The sequence below is a fragment of the Neophocaena asiaeorientalis genome, unplaced genomic scaffold, assembly GCF_003031525.2.
Source record: "Neophocaena asiaeorientalis asiaeorientalis breed wild unplaced genomic scaffold, Neophocaena_asiaeorientalis_V1.1 scaffold62, whole genome shotgun sequence".
NCBI lineage: Eukaryota > Metazoa > Chordata > Mammalia > Artiodactyla > Phocoenidae > Neophocaena > Neophocaena asiaeorientalis.
Window position 1 is genome coordinate 6965473 of NW_020175191.1, and position 25517 is coordinate 6990989.

General features: G+C 37.8%; 1 protein-coding gene across 2 annotated transcripts in view; it reads right to left on the reverse strand.

Moving 5' to 3' along the window:
• The window catches only part of WARS2 (tryptophanyl tRNA synthetase 2, mitochondrial), an 86446-nt gene that overhangs the window by 31318 nt on the left and 29611 nt on the right, over positions 1–25517 (reverse strand). For both annotated transcript variants that reach the window (XR_003005891.1, XM_024764935.1), the window contains exon 2: positions 13480–13737. Coding sequence is in view for 1 of the 2 variants with exons in the window: in XM_024764935.1 (XP_024620703.1) it covers positions 13480–13737 (258 nt within the window). In the remaining variant the exon portion in view is untranslated. The remainder of the gene's footprint in view (positions 1–13479; positions 13738–25517) is intronic.

The window sequence follows — 25517 nt, forward strand, 5'->3', positions numbered from 1 at the left end:
GGTGTTGGGAACATGAATGTCTGTTATATTAGCCCCTGTGTTTTGCTGAATTTAAACTTTTTTCAGAAACATTTAATTAGCAAGGAGAGTACAGGATAGCATGATTCCAAAAAAATACAGCTGCTAGGTATCAATCAAAGCCATTCAAGCAATTAGCTGATTCAGTAAATCTTAGATCAAATGTCTAAGTGTCCCTTAGGATTTTACTACTTCCTATATAAATGTTATCTTCCCAGGAATCAGGTACTATAAGTTTTGGTTAGGACACCTGGAAGACTATTCAGACTCACAAATTCCCATTGATCATTTCCTCTCGGAAACTAGCAATTTCATGCTGAGTTATTTTTATTAGACTCTTATCATCCTCATCACAAATCCCCTTAACAGGAACCTTGTTTGGGGATCAACTTAAATTAAAAGAACTCTGTTATCAATGATAAACTCTCACTCACTCTCTTCAACTGGTCTGCCTCCTGTCAGTATTATCTTTGCCAATGAATATCTATCTGTACACGTTTGGATTCTTCTATGCTTTTTTCTTAGTTCAATATTTCCAAAGCTAAATAAGTAGCTTCTATAAGCCTGCTCCAGACTTAAAAGTCACCTCCGTCTAAGTCCTATTGCTTAGTGTGTATATGTGTGTGTATGTGTACACATATGTACCTCTTTACCTATAGCAGTATATTAGTCAGCTTTTTCTAGGCTATACTGGGTAACAACCCTAAATAAGCGGCCCACAGCAATGGTTTCTTGCTCATTCACATCACATATTAGTAGCTGTAGGCTGGCTTTTCCTCTGCTTTACATACCTTCTCATTCCAGGACCCAAACTGAAGGAGTTAGAAGGAAGGAAGAGCAAGAGAGTTAGAACATGGAATGGCTTGTAAAGGTCCTACTTGGGCATGGTGTATAACACGCTCACTCACTTTCCATTGGGTAAAGCAAGTCACGTGGACAAGCCCAACATGAGTGGAGTAGGAACAGATGCTTCTCCTATCCAAGGCACTGTCAGTCATGTGGCAATGGATGAGGACATATAATCTTCATACATATGGGTTAGCAAACTGCTACTCACAGGCCAAATCTGACCTGTGGATTGTTTTTATTCAGCCCATGGGTTAAGAATGGTTTTTACATTTTTAAAGGGTAGTCAAATATAAAAAAAGAGAAGAAGGAGAAGGAAAAAGAATAGGAGGAGGAGGAGAGGTGGTGGTGAAGAGGGTGACAGCACATGTGGCCTGCAAAGCCTAAACTATTTACTATCTATGCTCTTGCAGAAAAAAAGTTTGCTGATCATTGTCCTTACAGGAAATGAACATGAATAATTAGGAATGATAACAATCTACCATAAACACGCCCCCCCCCCCGAATAAGAGAGCTATCCTGTAGAGGACGAGATGGCAGACAGTTTATTGTTGTTTTTATAAAATTTATTTCTTGAGTAAATTTTATGTTAAATTTTCATGTGTGTATATATGATAGACCCCAAAACTTAGGTCCTAAAAAGTAATGAAGATTTTGGGAACTACATTAAATTAAATACTATTGTTCATCAAAGGACATAACAAAGTGAAAAGGCAAACTGTGAAGTGGGAGAAAATAAAGAACTAACTACCACAACTCAACAACAACAAAAACAACCTGATTAAAAAATGGGCAAAGGACTTGAAGAGTCATTTCTCCAAGGAAGTTATACAAATGGTCAACAAGCATATGAAAAGATGCTCAACATCACTAGTGATTAGGGAAATGCAAATTAAAACTATAAAATGAGATATTGCCTCATATCCATTAGGAAGGCTACTATTACAGAAACCCCACAAAACCCAAGAAAACCCACACATACAAAAAAGAAAATAACAACTGTTGATGAGGATGGAGAAATTGGAACCCTTGTGCACTGTTGGTCAGAAAGTAAAATGGTCCAACTGCTATGGAAAACAGTATGGTGATTCCTAAAAAAATTAAAAGTAGAATTACCATGTGATCCAGCAATATCACTTCTGGGTTTATACACAAAAGAAACAACAAGAATTCACTGTATAGCACAGGGAACTATATTCAATAACTTGTAATAAACTATAATGGAAAAGAATTAATATAACTGAATCATTTTGCTGTACACCTGAAACTAACACAATAGTGTAAATCAACTATACTTTGATAAAAAAAAAAAAGAATACAAAGCAGGATCTTAAAGAGCTATTTGTATACTCATGTTCACAACAGCATTATTAAACATAGCCAAAAGGGAGAAGCAACCCGAATAGCCATTGACAGATGAATGAATGGATAAACAAAATGTGATATATATACACAATGGAATATTATTCAGCTTTAAAAAAGAAGGCAATTAAGACACATGCTATAGCATAGATGAACCTGGAGGACAGTATGTTAGGTGAAATGAGCCCAGTCACAAAAAGACAAATACTGTATGATTTTACTCATATGAATTATCTAGAACAGTCAGACTCATAGAGACAGAAAGCAGAATGGTGGTTGCCAGGGTCTGGAGGTTGGGGGGAGGGGAGGAAATAGCTGTTTAATGGGTACAGGATTTCAGTTTCGCAAGATGAAACAGTTCTGGAGATTGGTTGCACAGTAACATGAATATATTTAACACTACTGAATTGTACACTTAAAAAATGGTTAAGATGGTACATTTTATATTCATGTATTTTACCTCAGTTTAAAAAAAAAGTCTGTGTAAAGAAAAACTATAAACATATATCTAAGGTTGGGAAAAAGTAGTTAATGTTATGTTATGTGAATTTCATCCCAAATTATTTTAAAAATTCAAGTGGAGGGGCTGGTTAGAGGTAAAAAGGAAAGATCTGGTTTCAGATATGTTGAAATTGAGATTTTGGAAAGATATCCAGAGAGAGAAGTCTAGAAGACTGCTAGAAACACGAAAAACTAGGAAGAAAGGTCAGGGAAAGAGACAAGATTTGAGAGAAAATGGCTGAAAGTTACAAAAGTAGATGAGACTTCAAGAGGGCAGAAAAAATAAAAAATATGGAATAGATCTATCTATGTATCTATCTATGTATCTATCTATCTACCTATCTATCTACCTACCTACCTACCTACCTCAGGACAGAATTCTGGAGATTAAAAGGAATGAGCAGTTAATATATCAATGAATCAGAGTAGTAAAGAAGTATAAGAAGAAAAGACTAAGCACAGGTAAATTAGAGATCACATTGCGTTTCATTTAAAAAAAAAAAAACAACACAACCCTGGGTTGTGTTCTTTATCCTGTAGTATATAACAAATAAGTACAAAATATGTTTGTAAATGATGTCTCTCCCTACATATATTTGTTATTGTTTTGATTTGGATAAATAATGTTTAAACAAGGAAAAACATGAATTAAAAAATCATCTAAAAACAAACAAAAATGATGGAAGTCTTAAATCATAAGATGATTTTCATATTCTTATTTTAAACTCTTTTCAACTGTTGACTAAAATTCCCTAAAATTCTTGGCAGTAAATATCCCTTCAGTCTAATTCAAAGCACTATCCTCGGCAAAGCTGCTCTCTTTATTTAAAAAATTAATTTATTTTTATTTTCGGCTGCGTTGTGTCTTCGTTGCTGTGCACGGGCTTTCTCTAGTTGCGGCAAGCGGGGGCTACTCTTCGTTGTGGTGCGCGGGCTTCTCTCATTGCGGTGGCCTCTCTTGTGGAGCATGGGCTTCAGTAGTTGTGGCACACGGGCTCAGTAGTTGTGGCACACGGGCTCAGTAGTTGTGGCACACGGGCTTAGTTGCTCCGTGGTATGTGGGATCTTCCCGGACCAGGGCTCAAACCCATGTCCCCTGCATTGGCAGGCAGATTCTTAACCACTGTGCCACCAGGGAAGTCCCAGAGCTACTCTTTTTTAATACTTTCCTTGGAGTGGGGTCAACAGTTGTAACACTTGGTTTCATGCGGCTTTTTGCTGGTTTTACAAGAAGTTTAGGGAACATGTTACAACAGCAAACAAAATAATTAGTTTACTGACTAAACTTGCGAGCAGGTTGTTTCTTGGTTTCATTGTGAATGGGTGACTCAAAGCTCAGATGAAATTTTTATGCCATATTTATTTTACCTTTGTTATTTTAAATGTTTGAATGACAACTATATTGAAATACCTGTAGTGTTCTCACACAGTTCTGTGGGTTCTTCTTTTCTTTTGACTTATATATCCTAAGTGCCTACTCATTAAAAAAATTTTTTTAATACTAAGTCAACTTTAGTGAGGCATAAAGTACAAACAATAAGATGGACCCATTTTAGCTGCTCAGTCCACGGAGTTCTGACAAATCTATACATGTGTAACCATCACACCAGTCAAGATATAGAACAGTTCAATGTCCCCCAAAAGTTCCCTCACACAGTTTTGCAGTTTATTCCTCACCCTTCCCTCATCCCTGCTCCCGGAAACCACTGATCTGTTTTTTGTTATTATGGATTAGTTCTGCCTGTTCTAGAATATCATATAAATGTTAGTATATAATATGAATTCTTCTGTTCTTGGCTTCTTTCAGCATAATGTTTCTGCTATTCCTTCATGTTGTTACAGACTCCTTTTCACTGTTTAATAATATTCCATTGATTGAATATTCTACAATTATTTATTCATTCATTGATGGACATTTGGGTGTTTTTAGTTTGGAACTATTGTGAGCAAAAACACTATGAACACTTACGTATAAGTCATTTTGCAGGCAATGTCTGCATTTCTCTTTGGTAAATACCTAGGAGTGAAACTGCTGTGTCACTTGGTAAGTGTATGTTTAATTTTATAAGAAATTGTCATTTTATACTCTTAACAGCAATGTATGAGGTCATGTTGTTCCACATCCTTACCAAAACTTAGCACTATCAGTATTTTTAATTTTAGTCATTCAAGTGGGTAAAATGGGTTTTAGAAAAAGAGTCATGCGTTTGGAAATTAAAACACATATTTCTAAATAAATCACAGATCAGACAAGAAATAATAGAAATTAGAAATCATTTACAAATGAGTTATAGTGAAAATACTACATATCACAACTTTGTAGATGCTGATAAAACAGTACTTAGAAGGAAATGAGTATTTATAATTATATTAGAAAAGAAGAATGGCTAAAAATTAATGAGGTCCACTTAAGAAGTTAGAAAAATAACAACAAAGTAATTTCAAAGAAAACAGAAACAAGAGAGGAAACAATGAAACTAATGAAATAGAAAAGAAAGGTATGATAGAGAGGCTCACAAAACCAAAAATGCAAATTAAAACAAGATAGCATATTCTATCCTTTATAATGGCCAAAGTAAAATGTCTAATTATACCAAATATTGCCATAGACCAAAAGGAACTCTTCACTTGTTGGGAATGTAAATTGGAATACCAATTTGGAGAGCAATCTAGCAATATCCACTAACACTGATGATATATATACATGTCGTATATCCTCATGATTCCACTCTTATGTATGTACACCTAGAAAAGCCTTTCAGATGTACACAAAAAGCATATAGAAGTATGCCCACTGTAGTAGTATTTGCAGTAACAAAAAAGTTGGAAAAAATCTAAATACGCTTTGCCAGGAAAATAGATAAATAAATTGTGATAGAGCCAGACAATGGAATATTGTAGAGCAGTCAAAATGAATAAATCTCGAACACATAACTAATGTTGCACACAAAAATACAGATGCAGGAAGATTTGTGCAGCATGATGCTATTTACATAAAGTTTTTAAACATACAAAATAAATGATATGGATTGTTACGGCCAAATTATATGCAATACAAATAGAAACACGTACATGGGAATGATGAGTATTAAATTCAGTATAGTGGTTACCTCTGGGGAGGCAGGAAACATAATGGGGTTAGAGAGAGCTAAATAGAAAGTTTCGACTGTACTTGTAACGTTTGACAGACACATATACACTACTGACACTATGCATAAAACAGATAACTAATGAGAACCTACTGTATAGCACAGGGAACTCTACTCAGTGCTCTGTGGTGACCTAAATGGGAAGGAAATCCAAAGAAGAGGGGATATATGTATACATATAGCTGATTCACTTTGCTATACAGTAGAAACTAACACAACATTGTAAAGCAACTGTACTCCAATAAAAATTAATTTTAAAAAACCCCAGAAACTACATGCAGCAACTATGCCAAAAGGTTAGCATTTCAAAAAGCAGCCATTTGCCTTCGTACTTTTCTGAATGTCTGAAATATTTCTTAAAAAGTCCTGGAAAACCTTTGATAACAAACGCCTGTAAAAATAGTTTGTTATTGAGTATAAAGACAGGCACTGTCATTAATTTGATCTCCACCTTCCAAATCCGCTCTACCCTTAAACAAATCAAGGAGCCTGGGGTGGGGACAATATGTGTGTGGTGATGTAGGGTGAGAGAGAAAGTTAACATCTGCCAGGAATTATACATATTATTTAAATATCCCTATTATAGACATTAAAAAGGGGGTTCAGAGAGCTTCAGTAACTTGCCCAGTGTGTCACTACAAGAAGAGATCACAGTGAGATTCAAACTGTATCTGGCTTCAAAGCCCATACTCTTTCCACTACTGCCCTGATAGTAAAAAATAACTCTTCTTGGAGGTGTCATTAAGATACGACCTAACCCTGTAGTCCAGGATGCAAGCAGCACAAATACTACAGCTTCTCAAGTCACACATGAGTATAGATCTAGGCAAGGAAGTGGTACTAGTGGAAACTTTTTAGAGAAGGAAATATAACAGGAGGAGTTTGAGTTATATAATAATTTTCCTAACTTCTCTTTATTATTTATGCCATGGGCCATTTAGAACTTTTGTCTCTCCCTGGAAACTTTGGAAGTGACACCAATTTTACAAATAGATTCCTCAAGACCATTAACCTACATAGAGGTCTGTTTGCTTCCTTCCTATTACGAGTTGAATGTACACCTGTTGTTGGTAGCCTAACAGCTTGAGAGTTTAACAAATACAAATATGTACTCAAATATGCTTCCAAAATTACCAGAATAAGTGAAAACACAAAAGATTCTCTGTCCTAGTTTAGGCTTTGGCTTTTTACCTCTAAGATAAGGGACAATGAATGGGTCAGGTACAACTTTTGTTTGTATTCAGTGAGCCAAGATTCAAGTAGTCAGTTCCTTTGGCCCTTATTCGGAAATTCGTTCCTCCATAGCCTCCTTTCCTTTATTGTTATTATTGATTATAGTTTCCTGGGAAACAAAACCTACCTCTAATTAGAGAATGAGGCCACATTCCAAAGCTGCATATTCCATTCTTCTCCCTCGACTCTTCCCTGGACTGTTTTGGACCCTCTGTAACATGATGTCTGATGGTCGAAAACTGTCCTTTTCTCCCAGCCTTGGCAGAAAGCCAGTGCCTAAAGCTATGAACTCCAGCTTTTATCTTCCATCTGCAGGGTGATTCAATCCCAAGCAAAGTAACAACTAAAGATGTGGAAACATGCACCTCAGAGGCAGCTGTGGGAATCAGACTGGATCTGCACTCGGGCCTGCTAGAAATAAGAGACCACTGACTTTGGTATTGGCATGGAAACCTCTGCCAAGCACACACATAAGCAGGCGATCCCTCTCCCTCTCCCTCCCACTCTCTCTTTCTCTCACTCACTCACACACATGCGCACGTGCACACACACACCTTTCAGAGGAGAGGCTCTGTAAAATTCTCCACATATGGCAAACATATTGTAGGGGAAGCACCATGACTAGGGGCCGGTGGGAAAGAAAGAAAAAGAAAATAATGAGAAAAATCTTTAGTAAGTCTAAATCGTTCCAGTCAGACCGCTGAGAAAGAATGCAAAGCACTGGAGATAAAAATTATCGGTAAAGTCAACATTATAACATAGTTAAACTCTTTCCCTATTTCAAATAATTACTAGAACTTACTCTGGTGTCCAACAATGGCACCTGGGGAACTAGTCTTTATATTTATCTGTAAGTACTTCGCTTAACACAGTGGATATACATGAAAAGAGCCCTTACATAATATAAAAAGTATTTTTCTCTAACTCACAATTTCAAAAATTCTTCATTTTATTTGGAAATAATTGTCTGTGAGGAGATGTAGTTATAACTAATTTTAACTGGTATTGGCTCCCAACATTTTAATTCTAATTATTTTCTAAATTCCTATCATATTCAGTGATCAACTAAATGCTTAAATGTACTGCAAAATTCCCAATATAAAGAAATTAACGAAAAAACCTTGTTAAAATTACACAAATAACCTCTAATTTATGTTTTATAAGTTAAGAATTGATTTATCAATTTTTCTCAAAATAAAACCAGAAGAGGGGCTTCCCTGGTGGCACAGTGGTTAGGAATCTGCCTGCCAATGCAGGGGACACAGGTTTGAGCCCTGGTCCGGGAAGATCCCACATGCCATGGAGCAACTAAGCCCATGCACCTAGAGCCCGTGCTCCGCAACAAGAGAAGCCACTGCAATGAGAAGCCCACGCACCGCAACAGAGTAGCCCCTGCTCGCCGCAACTAGAGAAAGCCCACGCGCAGCAACGAAGACCCAACGCAGCCAAAAATAAATAAATAAAATAAATATATAAAAACAAACAAACAAACAACCCAGAAGAAAATACTCTAACTTCTGCTTTAAAAAATTATTGGTAAAAGTTAATCAGATCATTTGAACACAAAATAACCTGTGATAAAAAGTGGTGGAGTGGAAGAAACACTGACCTGATGTTCTCAGCGGCCTCATGCTCGAAGGGCTTTCTAGAAACTGAGTTTAAATTTTTACCTTGAGGGTAGGAGAGAGGTGCTGATGTATTCTAAGTAGAAAGATGACCGTGGCTACAATGTGGGGAATGGACCATCGATTTGTGAGACTGAAGCAGGAGTGAGAGGGTAATTTAGTAGTCCAGGGTCTTCAGGTCAGCTCTGGCTCTGCACTGCCCCTCTGCCATCAGCTCCTGAGGCAAAGGCATGGTGGGAGACCGAAAAATATTCTCTCCCCATGAGTAAAGATCTTCCTCAACTTACAATGGGGTTACGGCTTGATAAACACATGGTTAAGCTGAAAATATTGTAAGTTGAAAATGCATATAATACACCTAACCTACCGAACATCATAGCTTCACCGTGCTCAGAACACTTATATTAGCCCTATAATTGGGCAAAATCATCCAGCACAAAGCCTATATTATAATAAAGTGTTGAATATCTCATGTAATTTATTGAATACTGTACTGAAAGTGAAAAACAGAATGGTTGTAAGTGTCTCGGTTGTTTACCTTGGTGATCTCGCGGCTGACCTGGAGCTGCAGCTCCCTGCTGCTGCCCAGTACCACAAGAGAATATCGTACTACATATTGCCAGCCTGGAAAAAGATCAACACCCAAAATTCAAAGTACAGCTTCTACTGAATGCATATTGCTTTCAAACCATCATAAGTTGAACCACTGTAAGTCAGAAACTGTCTATATAGCTTCTAAAAGTAGTGCCTTAGGAAGAAAAAAGAGTCCTGGATTTGCCACCTACAAGCTGTTATGACCTCAGGTAGCTAATTAAGAAGATATTATTAAGCATTTACTAAGTACCAGGCACCTCTCAGAGATTTTCTGATTACTTAATCTCTTTATACCTTAATTTATTCATCTGTGAAAAAAACAGTAATGCCTAACTCATGCACTGTTTTGAAGATTAAAAGAGAGGTCATATACATGAAACGGCTGGTAAATCTTACACGTTTAAAGATGCTCTATTTTCTTTTCAATCCCCCCTCTACTGAAAACTCCACAGGTTGATAAAGACAGTTGTTAATTAATTGACTTTTGGAGAGCAAGACATAAAATACAAACACCATGATGATTCTTTCACCTACTAGAACATGGCAAATATGGGGCCAGGTCTTTAAAATAATAATTGTTTCAAGGAGACTAGCTTAGTTAATATACTTCTACTTGAGAATGGTCCTAAGAAGCAAAAGCCAATACATGCCTTCACAGTTTCAAGATAAAGCATCAGGAAGAACTTCCCATCATCCTCCATGAACCGCTTGAAGCTTTACAGCATTCTAGAGGAACTGATATCTAGGCACTCCTTTCTAGGCACTCCATAGGCACTAAGTAAGCATCGTTTCTAGTCAAACTATTATAAATGGTGATAAGCAACTATGTAGGATGGCAGTTTATAGCCATTAAACATCAGCTAACACAGATTAGTGAAAAGAGGAAGCACAAAAAATTAGGTTTATTTTTATGTCCAAAAGAGCTAATTTTATAGCAAATAAATGAAAACCTGATTAACATATCAAAGGCATGAAAAAAGTGGGAGCATACAAATGAACTTATCTGCAAAACATAGACAGACTCACAGTCACAGAGAACAGACTTGTGGTTGCCAATGGGGAAGGGGAGTGGGGGAGGGATGGAGTGAGAGTTTGGGGTTAGCAGATGCAAACTAGTATATATAGAATGCATAAACAACAAGGTGCTATGGTACAGCACAGGGAACTATATTCAATATTTATGTAATAAACCATAATGGAAAATAATATAAAAAAGAACGTATATATATATATAACTGAATCACTTTGCTGTACAGCAGATATTAACACAACACTGTAAATCAACTATACTTCAATTAAAAAAATACATACCACATCAGGAAAAAAAAAAAAGAAAAAAGTGGGAGCATAAAAACCAAAGTTTAAAAAATTTTTTTAAGTGCAGAAGGATTAACTTTCAAGGAAATAAAACTTGATCAACAAATCAAAAGGCATGAAATAAAAAGAGACTTTAAGATCCATAATCAAATGTGATGCATAGACCTTGGTTGGATCATCATTCCAACAAGACAACATTTTGGAAGACATTTTGGAAGAATCAGCATAATTTGAACATGGACTGGGTATTAGAAGATAATATGGAATTATCATTAACTTGTTAGGTGTGATGACAGTATCGTGGTTATGTAAGAAAATTTCCTTAGTTTATAGACAGGCATGCTGAAATATTTAGGGCATGAAATGTCATGATGTGTGGTATCTGCTATAAAATACTTCAACAAAGAAAACAACATTGGCGAGACAAATCACAAAATGTGAGTAAATGACGGGGGTAGAGTATACTCTTCTCTCTACTCTTCTGCATATATTTAAAGTTTTCTTTATTAAATATTTTAAAAAGGAAAGAAAATCTGATAAAATATCCAGTCCATCCACTGAGTTGTAATAAGGTTGGTGGCCCGAGTTAAAGAAGGAAATGGCCCAGACCAAGCATGTCTTGAGGACAGAAAGACACCTGAGGAAGTCTTTAATACTGTCTTTGTGGGACAAATTGTGGAATGTGGGCTGATGAGTACTTCCTTCAAATTTTACTGGCAAACTATCGAAATTCCCCCAAGGGAGCTGAAGTCAGGGATGGTAGGAGGGGGAACTGGGAGCCAATTTAGAGGCCACTGAGGAAACAGGCAACACCATTTGCCTCCACTCTCTGACCTAGACCCACATAATGAGCTCACTAGTTTGGGAACCAGTGAGCTCATTTTGTAACATAAAAAAACCAAAGGGAAGGTGAATTTTTTTATCCCTCACTTATGAGAACGTTCTTACAAAGTCTCCCATATTGTGGGTTACTCTTTCAATTGCTATTTTGAACAACAATGTACCATGTGGAAGAAGATACCTCAATTACTGCAAATTTTATACATTTATGGAGGTCACAAAAATCCTTCACAAAGGAGAACAGTTTTAGAATATGGTAATCATTTCTGGGGCTATGAGCTCAAAGTGCAAGTACTGGATGTGATTGTAAATAAGCCTTTAATTTTAAAGGTCACTTTAAAGAGCAACTGACAAGTGGTTACTTTGTGGAGATTAGACATTTTCACCTACAAGAAGTACGGAAATAAGTACTGAGAATACAATTTTTAAAAAGAATATCACATAAGGATCAAAAGAGAGCTTGTATCAAAAACAGTTAAGATGGAGTGAAGATGGTATGCTTTGGAAAATGCATTAGGTGACTCCAAAACTGGCTCTAAAGATGACCAGCATTATAATTTCAGAGATGGATGTGAAGAGTTTAGATAAACATTGCTTCATGAAATATGAGAGGCACCTTCCTTTCAGAGAGAAGGTAGGAGTGCTTCTGAGGTAGGACAACCAAGAGGGTGAGAGATCTAGGGTAAGCTAATTTGAAGAAGGTAAGGCCTGTGGAACAAGGACCTGGAGGGTAAGGGTGGTGCACAATTAATGCCTCCAAGTTTGGAAGAGCAGTCACGTGGAAGACAGAGTTGATTTATTATGTATTTTTAGCAAGGAGTTAAATGAGTGGCTAGAAGTTACAGGGAGGCGGGTGTTTGCTCAATATAAGCAAGTACCTGATAACAATTACATCTGTCCAAGATTGAATCTGAAAAGCCATACGTAAGGAAACGCTTCCTGACCAACTGTAAAAAAGGAAATTGAGGTAAATTGCTTTTATGGTCATTTTAATGATTAGATTCTATTATTCTATCACATTATCTCTAAGCTGGTAACAAGTTTAAGTTGATAACTGCATTTATTTTTTGAAGATACTCTTCATTGATTACATATTTTTAAATGGTTGCTCTGTGTAAATCATTACATTAAGTTCTGTGGGTGATTAAATATATACAAAAATAATGATTGTCAGAAGTTTATGATCAAGAAAGGAGTTGTACACATGTATAACATGTTCCATACATGCATACATGTTAACATGTGCCAAAACATGTATAACATACCATTCCTTGGCTGGGGCTTTGTCACCAGGTTAAAGCAGACATGTAATAAGGGCACGATCCAGTTAAAATTTTCACCTTCTTTGCTAGGGAGTCTCTTAAGCGCCTTGTCTCTAGTCCAGGCTATCTGCCTGTCCAAGAGTAAACTGATTCATCCATAGTAAAGATATGAGTCAAATATTTTGGCTTTGTTCTAAAGCCTTTCTTGGCTTGGACTCAAGACACTGGACATTGTCTTCCAATTTCCCAGCTAGTTCTCTCAAATCTTCTCAAAAGTTATTATACGAAGAATGAACAATGGGAATTATCCAATAGACCTTCCAAATGCAATACCCAATAAAGCAACATTGGAGTTACGTAAAACCATCGGTCGCTAAATTCTATCCCTCATCACCAGGAGGCTAGTCAACAGCATGAATTCATCTGTTTGAATGCAACCCAGTACAGAAAAACAATTCCAGGGTTAGAAGTACTAATGGGATACAACTTTTTGGTTTATGAAGCATTATAAACTTACCTAGTACAGTGGAGGGAAAGTTGAAAATACTATTGCATTATAATAATGCTCAATGATATGAATATAGGGAAAACATGAAAATGAAACAGCCGCATTTGATGAAGTCACACTTGAAGGGTCAAAAAAAGAATCAAAAACAGGAGTTACATAAACCATTCGATTTTTTCTTCAATCTGAAAATAAATGTTTTCTCGGTTCTAATCTGAGAAGCTGACCTGAGATTGCTGGAAAAGGATGCTCTTCTCTGGGTTTATGCCGCAGGCGAGAAGAGCAGCCGTCATGTCCAAGATGCTCTGCCGGAGGATGGCTGGGTCTTGGGGGACAGTGATGGAATGTAGGTCAACGATGCTGTACAGCACGGAGTCATGCTCATCCTGTAATCTCACCCAGCTCTCAATGGCTCCCAGGTAATTGCCGAGGTGGGGGATTCCTGTAGGCTGAATGCCAGAAAATATTCGCTTCACGGAATCTTTCTGGAACAAAGGAAAACAAACAACATTGCTTTTGAAGCAGAATCCATGAATCCTATGCCCATGTTTGATGGCTACGCAATTTTTTTAACTGCAGTCTGACAGTCATCATCCTTAAATGCATTTATTTTGTAAAGCACTATGTTAGGTGCTATTAGGAGACGGAAATGATATTAAAAAAATCTTTTTTTGCACTCAAAAGCTTATAAACACAAAGGCACGTAAGAAAAGGTCTGTATCTCCAATCTAACTGGAGATAGAGGATATGCTTATGAAAATAAAAGTAACCATACAGTATTACAACACAATTGTGACTGGTTTGGAAAGGTAAATAGTGGGGTACAGAAAAGAGTTCCCAAGAGGAAAAGATGACTGTGGTTCTGGTGGTCAGTTGCAGAGACTTCAGACATAGAATCAAATTTCACTGGAGATTAAAGGGGCTCCAGGGGTTTTTCACATGACTTCATTCATTTTGCAGTCAAGGCAATGAAGGCCTTAGCATTAGGGCTAAAGGCTACTCTTACTTAATTCAGTTTTCTTTAAAAATAAAAGAATTTGAAAAAGAATAGATACATGTATATGTATAACTGAATCACTACGCTGTACACCTGAAACTAACACAACATTGTTAATCAACTGTACTCCAATATAAAATAAAAAAATAAAAATAATTGCTGATATTATAATTTAATGTGCAGGATCTGGGCTAAAAATTAGGAAGCCTATATTCTATTTCTGATATTGCTTCTTGATAAAGTTATTTAACTTTTTCACGCTTCAGTATCCATCTACTTTTGATAAAATCATAGTTGGTTTTTTATTTCTTCAAACGAAGTTTTTAATTCTGCATAATTTTTTAAATTATAAAATCATTTTTGACATGGTCATGCTATCCCATTGGTCTATACTGTCTATTATTGAAGTTATAATAGAAAATGAGAAGAAAAAAAATGTGCCTCTGTATTTGTAAGCTTTTGAGCACAACACATTTTTTTTTTTTTTTGTGGTACGCGGGCCTCTCACTGTTGTGGCCTCTCCCCTTGCGGAGCACAGGCTCCAGACGCGCAGGCTCAGCGGCCAAGGCTCACGGGACCAGCCTCTCCGCGGCATGTGGGATCCTCCCGGACCGGGGCATGAACCCACGTCCCCTGCATCGGCAGGCGGACTCTCAACCACTGCGCTACCAGGGAAGCCCAGTGCAACAAATTTTTAAAAAATATTTTCTGTCTTTAATACAGATAAATGATAAAATACATCATTATCATTTTTAACAATAATAAAAAATTACTAATAACAACCATAATTTACTGGACAACTACTATGCTTTCAGGCATTTATGCTCAGTGCTTTAATGCATTAATGTATTTATTCCTTATAATATATAATATGGTAGGCATATGATTACCTCTAATTTACAGATGAGAAAACTGAGGCTCACAAATATTAATAGATTGCCTTTGGCCACACAACTAATAGGTGGAACTGAAATTTCAAGTCAGGTATTACTGACTTCAAAGCTCATGTATGCTCCTTCCACTAGCTACCATGTTTTGCTTAAACACCATCTATTAAGACTTCATTACATTCATTGCATTATTTTGCAACGTTTCTGTTGCAAAAAAAAAGTTATTGGGGAAAAAAAAGAATATTCTCTACATGTATATTTGTGTATTAAGTGCCAAGTCTCTCCAGCGTACGTAGCTAGCAGTTGAATTGCTGGATCATAAGGTATGCATATGTACCTTCAATTGTACTACAGCGTGCTAAACTATTCCTAAGTATCAGTACATAACAATTCTCAGTTTCTACCACCAATTCCTATTGTTCCACACCCTCACCAACACTTTGCCAGTAGTTCTATTTTTAGCTAACTGACGATATAGGGTAGAATCTCATTATGGTTTAACTGCATTTCTCTGATTATTTATTAGAGAAGTTGAGAACTCATGGTTTTTGGTATTTTTATTTCCTCTTCTGTGGAGAGGCTATTCAAGTTATTTTGCCTATTTTTCTCAGCTTGGATTATCTTTTCATTGATTTAAGAATTTTTGTATATTCTGGATCCTAATATTTTGTCAGTTACAGGTGTGGCCAATATATTCTCTCATTATGCGGCTATTTGCCTTTATGTTACCTTTTGATGAAGAGATGTTCTTCAAATATATAAGTTTTGACCAGATTTTTATGTCATAGAAGAAATCTTTTCATATCCTGAGTTCATGAAGATATGTGTGTGTATATACATACATACATATATAAAGCATATGTATGTGCATGCTTTAAAGTTTTATCTTTCACATTTAAGTCTGTATCCATTTGGAGTTTTTTGCATATGGTGTGAGGTAGACATCTACTTTATTTTCTCTCCTTTTTTTCCCCCTATATGGATACCTAATTTTTCCATCGCCATTTATTGAAAAGATCCTTTCCCCACTGCTCTCTGGAATGCCACTTCAGCATAAACCAATTATCTCTATATGTCTGAGTCTGTATCTGGTCTTTCTATTCTATCTCATTGGTCCATGGTCTATTTGTCTATGTCTGCACCAGTACCGCAGCTGCCTTTTTAATAAGTCTTGGGAGCTGGTGGAGCAAGTCTTTCTACCTTCTTTTTCTTCTTCAAGAGTATCTAACCCACCCTTGGTCCTTTATACTTCTCAATACATTTTAGAGTCATCTTGCCAAGTTCCAAGAGAAAAAAAAAAAAGCAACCTGTTGGGGTTTTTGATTGGGATTACACTGAGTCCATAGATTGCTTTGGGGAGAACCAACATCTTTATAATATTGGGTCCTCTCATCTAGAAAACCATATAGTTTATGAGGATCTAATGTAAAACACGATGACTATAGGATAACACTGCATTGTATAATTGAAATTTGCTAAAAGAGTAGAACTCAAATGCTCTCTCACACACACAAAGACAAATATGTGAGGTGTTGGTTGTGTTAATAATTAACTAGGTGGAGGGGATCTTTTCACAATGTATATCAAATCACCATGGTATATGTACACTTTAAATATCTTACAATTTATTTGTCGATTATACATCAATAAAGTTGAATTTTTTTTAAAAAAAGAATGTAACATTTAAAAAAGTCTTTATCTTTATATCTAATATTAGCTCCTAAGAGCTAATCTACTTTAGATGTGTGAGTGCCAAGACTACTTATATTTTGCCCTTCCCTTTTCCCAAGAATTTCAAATCCTACAGTCTATTTTCCTATACCTGCTTATTTTCCTCTCTATTCCTGAGATAACAGCCCTAAAATAGAATGCTACATCATAGTTCCATGATCTACAATTGTACTTGATATAAGCACTCAGGAGACCTAAGAGGTTTGTGGCTCTGAGAATATGAAAAATACCTTTTAAGTAACTGAGAACAAATATAGTATTACCACTTAAAATCATACACATGTACATACACACATATGAGGCTGTCAAATGACTAACTCCCCAAATCATAATTCAGAGATATTACTCTAAAAACAGTTTGTAGCTGAGAACTGAGGCTGAGGGAGAGAGAGAGAGAGAAAGAGAAAGAAAGGGAGAGAGAAGAGTTAGCATAGAATAAGTACATATCAGTGAGGCTTCCTTCAGTACCTTAGGACCTTAACCAGCCCTGGGTTCCTGATATGGGAATAAGCAAAGGAGCTTTCAGTGAGGTAAAAAATGATTAATGGGCTTTTGGGACTGATTGATGAAGAGAGAAAGCAAAGCAGAAAAACAAGCTCTGAACTTAATAAATGAAGAGGAAAAAAATGCCATCCAGAAATGCTTGACCTAGGATGAAAGGGGACTGTTTATGGTCATATAAAGGATTATAAGGGCCAATAATATCAAGGTGAGAAAAAAATATGAATATGTCCACACAAATTCCTCCATGTTCAAACTAAGGAATTATTCCCTGAGAGAAATGGAGAAACTAATTCTTGGGAAAACTAGAAGAGAAAAGCACTAGAGGACAGACTATGAGAAAAAAGAATTGTGACCGGTGGGAATGAACTAGACATGATCTAATACATCTTTTTCGTTCTCTAGTTTCTGTGATTCTATATATCCAGGCAGAGGGAATGATGTTATCAAGAAGTAAGAGCAACAAGAAATGTTTTGTTCAATTTTCAAGGAGCTTTTAAAAAAATACAGGATCTAAATGAGAACTGGATTCCTGGTCTTAAAAATATACAGAGAGTGTCATGCACTTCTGCGGTGAGTTTATGTTCCCGTCTGTTCCCCCTGCAAGAGTCAGCAGGCAGCCTGACAGCATGGCAGGGGAGATATGCCTGGTACCATGAAATCATGGGGCTGGAATGTGGAGTTTGGGTGGTGGGAGGATGGGGGTTCTGTGTTCAAAAGCACTAGAGTTGGAAAAGAATGAAAATGAAAGGAGCATGGGCTTCCCAGTGGACAGGAGGCAAACCACAAAGAAAACAGCTTCAAGACTAGCCCACAGGCATTCGCTCATCGGGAAGTCTAGAGCATCAACCTTGAATCCCATCGCAATGCACAGAGAATAAAAAAAGGCGCATTTTACAAAATAGGTCTTCATTTTTATTTCAGGTGTATTTCCTTAGCAAACGCCACTTCCAATCAATACATGCATTGGCTCAATTTGTAACAGAATCAGCATTACCAATGGACAGCTTCAGCCCTGGGATTTGATATATTCCAGAAGACAGGGTGGGAGTTTGTATCAAAGAGAGAACAAACTTATCAATCTGACAGATGTAGCTAAAAGTGCTCCTGTCATAAGGTACTGAGCATATCCCAAGTTCATAATTATCGTAATTTCTATTATTGCACCCAAAAGCAATTAAAAACTCCCAAGCTGCTAATCATGGCAAAAGATATTTTTTGTGATTAACTAAAGAGAGCTTCTGATTTTAATCCCAAGTGAATAAAATACATCAAAAGAAGGCTGCCTACTAGCTTTGAAACACTTTCAACTTTGGTATGGTGGTGGGAACCAAAGACTTCAACTAAAGATTTCAAGATTCTTGTTACAAAGTCCTGCTTGTGTCCAGCTGTAGCATCAATTGTGCATTCATCACACCTGTTTTAACTATAGTCGACGGCAGACCAAAAACTTGGCTGAGCAAGCACTATGTCTAATTGGTTCCATGAAAGGCATGTTATCATGGATTGCAATAAAAGAGGAATCAACAACATTAACAACTAATTTCGTTGAAAATTTCTTTTTGTAAGTCTATTTATTCTTCTAAATAAAAAATACAGCTTAAGAAGCTCTCTGTTGGTGCTTCTCAATTCTATCATGTATGTCACCCTACTATTTCAATCCTAGGCCCCTCGCATCTGTCTTCAACACTTTCTTGAAAATGTCTATACCACCAGTTAGTGATATAAGAGCTGAAACACAGGAGGCCCGGCATAGAAAAATAGCACTTCGGTCCTGGCTGGGAGGATCCAGGTGCTTCTCTGAAGCTTTCTTTGGCCACAGCTCAGCATTGTTCTGCTACAGTCAGCTCTTTCTTCCAGAAAGTACAGAGGGCTCTGGGTCTGGAGAGAAAAAGCTGACTCAGCACCAAGAAAAAAAAAAAAACTGGGTTCATTTCTGCTTAGAAATGAAACCAGATGCTCAGACCTAGGAATCAACATAGTAAATATTAATTCAATGTAAGAGAAAGCAGGTCTTATGTCACCCTCAAACAAGAAGCAATATGTCGGCCAACAATTAAAACTGCAGGAAAAAATTATTTTTAAAAAGAAAAAAGGAGAAAGGAGTGACTAATCCACTAGACTGGGAGTTCCATAAAAGCATAGATGAGAAGTACTTAGCAACGTATTATTAGGTCAGTGAAATAATTTGAAAGGAATAAACTTGGTTTTCTAAAAATGTTTTTTACAGACTTATTTAAGCCACTTCCAGAGTTTAAGAGCTGTGCATCTATTTTCCTTCGGTGCACTGAGCTATCCTTCTATCATGCAGTAGAATGCTTTTGCAGATGGATTTTCATTCTTGTGCTGAACTTTAGCTATCAGAAACATTCCCTGGCACTTGCATGGACCTCATCGGATGTGAAGGAGGTAGGAATTACTGGCCTTACTTTCCAGGGAGGGACACTGCAAGGTTAAGTAACCCTCACAAGATCACAGGCAGGTGGTTAGATTTGGAACCCAGCTCTCAGCCCTGGACACTGAGCTCTGTCCCCTTCCTGTGCACAGGGCTGCATCCAGTTTAGAACTTCTTGACCTCATGGTTGGTCTGGCCTTTAAGCATCCTCACTCCCACCCGCACCTCCCCTCCACACACACACGCTCTCAGAAAGGGAAGGTGTGCCACAGAGTCATTTCCTGGAAGGCCCAGGCACACAGCTGGTGGCACACCTGGGACCAGAATCCAGACCTCCAGAGCTCTGCTCACCAGACCACATGACGCTTTTGCATATTTATCACGTTCTTTTCTTCTGCAGCTATTTCTTTTGTACCTCAGCATCTCTGTGGGCTTATTTTCTCCAGGCCTTTTTTTCCGGTTTTCTTTCTTACTTGTCAAATAGCACCTCAGTGAATGTCTCCCCATCACACAGAGATGATGAAATACAAAATCTGGGAACTTTGCCTCCTAGGAAAGACTGCATTGTCACCTCAGGGCAGCTAAGTTATGTTTAAATGCAAAGCTTATATGTAGGTACAGAATAAACTGGCAAGTCCTTTTAGTTTTTATTGGAAAAGTGACTAAAACTAGATTAATATATTATCTAAACACAACATAAATAATTATAATATGATATGTAGTGAGAAACACTTTTAATTTCTAATGACAATACTGCTTCCTAAACCAAACCATCCAGGGTCAAATTCTTGACATAAACATCTTCACCACCACTACATAATTTATTTTTATATTGGATGGAACAGTAAATACAGGCAAGAGATCAAGAAGTACTAAAATTTTTAAAGTATAAAGAATGATCTGAAATGCTTATGAAAATACTAGTTTTTCCTCATAAGAAAATATGAACATTGATCTTAAAGTGTTAGAGAGATCATGCTGGAAAGATATGATTTTATCATTGCCTTTTGTGGCCAAATAAAGGTATATCCTACCCATTATCTTTGGTCACAGATCCATGCCTGTCTGGTGGTCCCATCTCCAGCTGACTATCTGAGAACATTTATCCTTTTACAGCCGCTGAGAGATTTGGCTCTCCACACCTAAGTCCTCAGACTGTTACTAAATGTGTGGTTTTAAGATGTCTCTTTTTTAGTTACATGCCCATTTTCAAATGTAATATTCTTACCAGACATGTCTAATATGTAGAAGAGCCCAAAGAAACGCTTGGTGTATGGATAACAGGAGAGTCAGTGAGGGAGCCCCAGTAGGCAGCCCCCTGTAGGCTTGTCTGCCCTCACCCCTGCCAGCCTCTGAGGGGCTTCCTGGAGCACAGGTTTGAAAACAACTTGATTCAGGACATTTAAAAAATATTAATAGTTTGTTGAAAAAAAAAATGTTCTTCCTCAGGGTAGTGGGAAATATACAGAAGAAAGTTCTCAAAAAAAAAGTCTGGGACAAAAATGCACATACCACACACACAGACTTAGCTCTATGCATTAAGTCTTCTCATTTCTTCCTCTGGGTTAGGGTTCAAAGTTTATGTGGCAGTTAATCCCCTTCCCAGCTGTCCTCCGTCATCCTCCACGAGAAGCTGACCTAGTTACTTGCCATTCTTCTATTGCTCATTCCCCTCTGCACTCAGACTGTTCCCTCATCCTGGATGTCCTTCGCCCCCTTCTCTGCCTGGAGAACTCCCCGTGGTCTTCAAGGCCTAACAATCTCTCCTTGATTCTAAACCTCTTAAACATGCCTTCTCCCTACCAAACACACACACACACACACACACACACACACACACACTGAGTCTGTCTCTCTCTCCAAGCAGAACAGATCCCTCTTTCATTGGTTCTTCATTATTGCACATATCACACGGGTAACTTGGTAAATATTTTCTTATTTGCTTAGGAAATATTTTCCCACCTAGAATATGAGCTCTCTAGGGCTGGGGCTGCCTTTTTCATCTTTATATCCCCAGTATATAGCAGTGTCAGGTACATTGTAAGGATCTAATAAATGTTAGTGGAATAAATGACAAATCTCCCACTCCTACTCCCCACTTTGGCTCCATGTAAAGGGCGAAATAACTATACACAAAATGAACCAGATGTTCCAGTTACAGGCAGTTCCTAAACAAATTATGTTCTGAGAGCTCGTTTGAAAATTGGTTTTCTGAAACTCAGACACTCAATTCTTTACATGGCAGTTACGGTCCTGGAAGGCCGCCCGTGGAAGCCTCATTGAACCCACAGTATTTCTGAAGAATGGTTTTAACAGCACCATTTCAGCTGCACCTAAACACCATTCATAAAATTGTTTCTGTGGGAAAGTGAAATCCAAGTTCTATTTTGGGACACTAGAGAATTACCTACCCTGTGGTGGCTCTGATTTTAAAGCAGAAAGTGCTTAAGGGGAGCAATCTGGTAGGAAGAGCAGCTTGTATTTGCATACAGACTTTTAAAATTAGATGTATGATAATCTGGAGGTGGGGCAACATGTGGGCACTTCCTTCAGCATGATTAGCCCTCCTAACACCGAAGTGTGTGTATATGGACTGTCCTGGAGGCGGCTGCCCCAGCCGCCATTGTTGGCAACAAAGGCACAGAAGGAAGGTGGAAGGAAGGCATTGGAGCAGGGGTTCCCACAGTGTGTCTCCGTACCTGCAACATCACCTGAACAAGGACCTTGTTAGGAATGCAGATTCCTGGGCCCCAACCCAGACCTACTGACTCAGAAATTCTATGGGTGGACTTATCCCAGGAAAAGAAATGACAAGAGTTTTGCAATCTGTCCTTTGATAAGCCTTGCAGGGGGTTCTGATGCCTGCTCCAGTTTGAGACGGGCTTTGGGACACCAATATCTAGTCTTAAAGTTCACTTCAACTATATAAAATGAGGTACAGATGAAAACACTATGAATACAAAATAGAAGATACCTTCTAAGCCACCAGTTCTCAATCTTATCTGTACAGCGATCACCTGGGAGCTTTAAAAAAATACCGATGCCTGGGTCCCATCCTCAGAAATTCTGATTTAATCAGTTTGGGATTTGGCATGAGCATCGGGATTTTTTGTGTGTCCAGGACTGAAAAACCACTGTTCCAAGCCAACTACTACATAATTATTCTCCCAAACTGCCAATCTGACTGGAAACATGGGAACACACACACACACACACACACACACACACACAAATAGAGTGTAAAAATTTGAAAAGTTCACTTGCTTATAATTTACATTTCAAGGTAATAAAATCCCTGAGCATTTATGTATTAATGCATGGTCAGAGGCCCCTTTGACTTCAGGCAGTTCTAGTATCACATGAAGGTCAGCAGATTATTATGGTCAACAGCTTATGAAGATGTGGCTAGTGTGTCTACATTGGTGAGAAAAGACACCTGCGACAAGTAAGCACGCCATCTTCCACCGTTAGGTAAATTGACTTAACAATGCCCAGTTCCATAAATCCTTATGGCTCAGACAGCACTAAGAAAATGATCCCACTAAGAAGGTTTTGACATCAGAATTGTCATGGATAAAATACAAAATTCTCTCTGCATAGGATGCTCTTTTCTACCCATCTCCCTGTGTGGCAAACTCTCTAACTCCCTCCAATCCCTACAGAGTCTGAATTCAACACTCAAGCAGCTGTAGGCAGGTCTCATGGTCAGCTCAGCTGGTTGAGGAAAACCTGGACTAACAACTGATGGCCTTGGCTAAGCAAAGCTGAGATGCCAGAAATTTTTTTTTTTTTTTGCGGTACACGGGCCTCTCACTGTTGTGGCCTCTCCCGTTGCGGAGCACAGGCTCCGGACGCGCAGGCCCAGCGGCCATGGCTCACGGGCCCAGCCACTCCTCGGTATGTGGGATCTTCCCGGACTGGGGCACGAACCCGTGTCCCCTGCATCGGCAGGCGGACTCTCAACCACTGCGCCATCAGGGAAGCCCTGCCAGAAATTTTTATACCCAACAAATGAAATAACTCCATGACTTCTCAAGTGTTCTGAACCTTTGAGAGAGACACAGTGTGAATTTCTTACAAGGTACTAATATTAAAAACAGAGAAAAAGATTCTAAAGTTATTTTCCAGGCATAAAGATATTTCACCAAAAAAATCTTGTTGACTATCCTGACCACTACTAGGAGAAAGAAGTCTCATTTTCCAGTGAACCATGGCTCCCTTTCTCATCATCCAACCTGTAGACTGATACAACCCCCAGGGTTGTTTCAACTGAAGCATTTGCTTCTGTTCAGACCCTCCTGTCAGCTCATATTGTTAAGTCAACTTTAGAATAAGTTAGAAAAATGACAAAGTCAAGCAGTAAAATATGACTGTGATAACTTGTCTGGTTATTTACCATGTTTAAGCAGCAGGATTTAGCACCAGGTTGCCTGGGTTGAAGTCCTGGCTCTATTACTTATATGTTCTTGAGCATCTACAAAATGGGGATAATAATATACCAATCTCACAGGGTAGATGGGGGGGTATTGTGATGAGTTTATTCGTATAAAGTGCTTAGTGCCTAGCATGTTCTCCATAAGTTATCTGATCATTTATGGGGGTCAAAATTTTAAGTGCTTAAATATTGTGACCCAACCATCCAACATACAGAAATCTGTCCTACAGAAATAATCATACTAGAATGTAAGGACACCTGGCATTCCCCATATGACTCTTTAATAACAAAAGAACTACAAGCAACTAAATTTCCATTAGTAGGGAACATATAAAATAAATAGTAATTTTATTTTTTATATGATGGAATACCATGCAGCAGATAAGAAGACTGTAAGTAGTGAGAGCAGAGTGGAGGTGAAGAGTCCCAACTCTGGAGTTAGAGCACCAAGTCCAATACCAGCTCTGCACATACTAGCTGTGTTTCCTTGTGCAAGTCACAGAACCTCCTTATCTGTAAAATGGGTATAATAATAGCACCCTCCTCAAGGCCTGAGAACAATGCTTAGCCCACAGTGGTTCTATATAAACATTTGTTAAACAGATGACTGCTGACAAGGAAGAAGAATACACATTTAACTTACCCCAAGGATTGGGAATACACAATGACTACCTTTTCGACACTTTTGTAGCATTTAACTTTTTTTTAAGGGCATGAACATTTTTTGCAGCCAAACTTAAAAAATATGCCTAGTTTTACTGCTTATGACTTGATGATAATTAACTGACATATAATTACAAGAGTCTCATACCAGCAGGAATGTCAGTCAGTTATTATCATTTTCATTTTACATAATGGGAAATAAAGACATGAATAAAGTGAAGTGATTTATTAAGCTCACACATGAAGTTATTTGTAAGATGGAACTAGAACGGAAACAATATAGTGTAATAGAAAAGACATCCGTTTTGCGGATCAGACAGTGCTAGGTTCAAATTCCTTCTACATCTCCTAGCACCTTGCACAAATTATTTAATCTCTCTGAACCTCAGTTTTATTATATGAACAATGAGGTTAACAATAGTAATGGCTAATATTTATTGAGTGCTTACTATGTACAAAGTACTCTAGCAAGAGCTATGAATGCATTATCTCATTTAATCCTCTCAAAAAGCCTTATAAGGTAGGTAGTATTATCAACTCTGCTTTATAGATGAGGAAACTGAGGCACAGAGGGGTTCAGTGAGTAGTGCATGGCTAATAAATAGTGGGGTCAGGACCTGAACATAAATAGATCAAATTCAGCTGTATATACT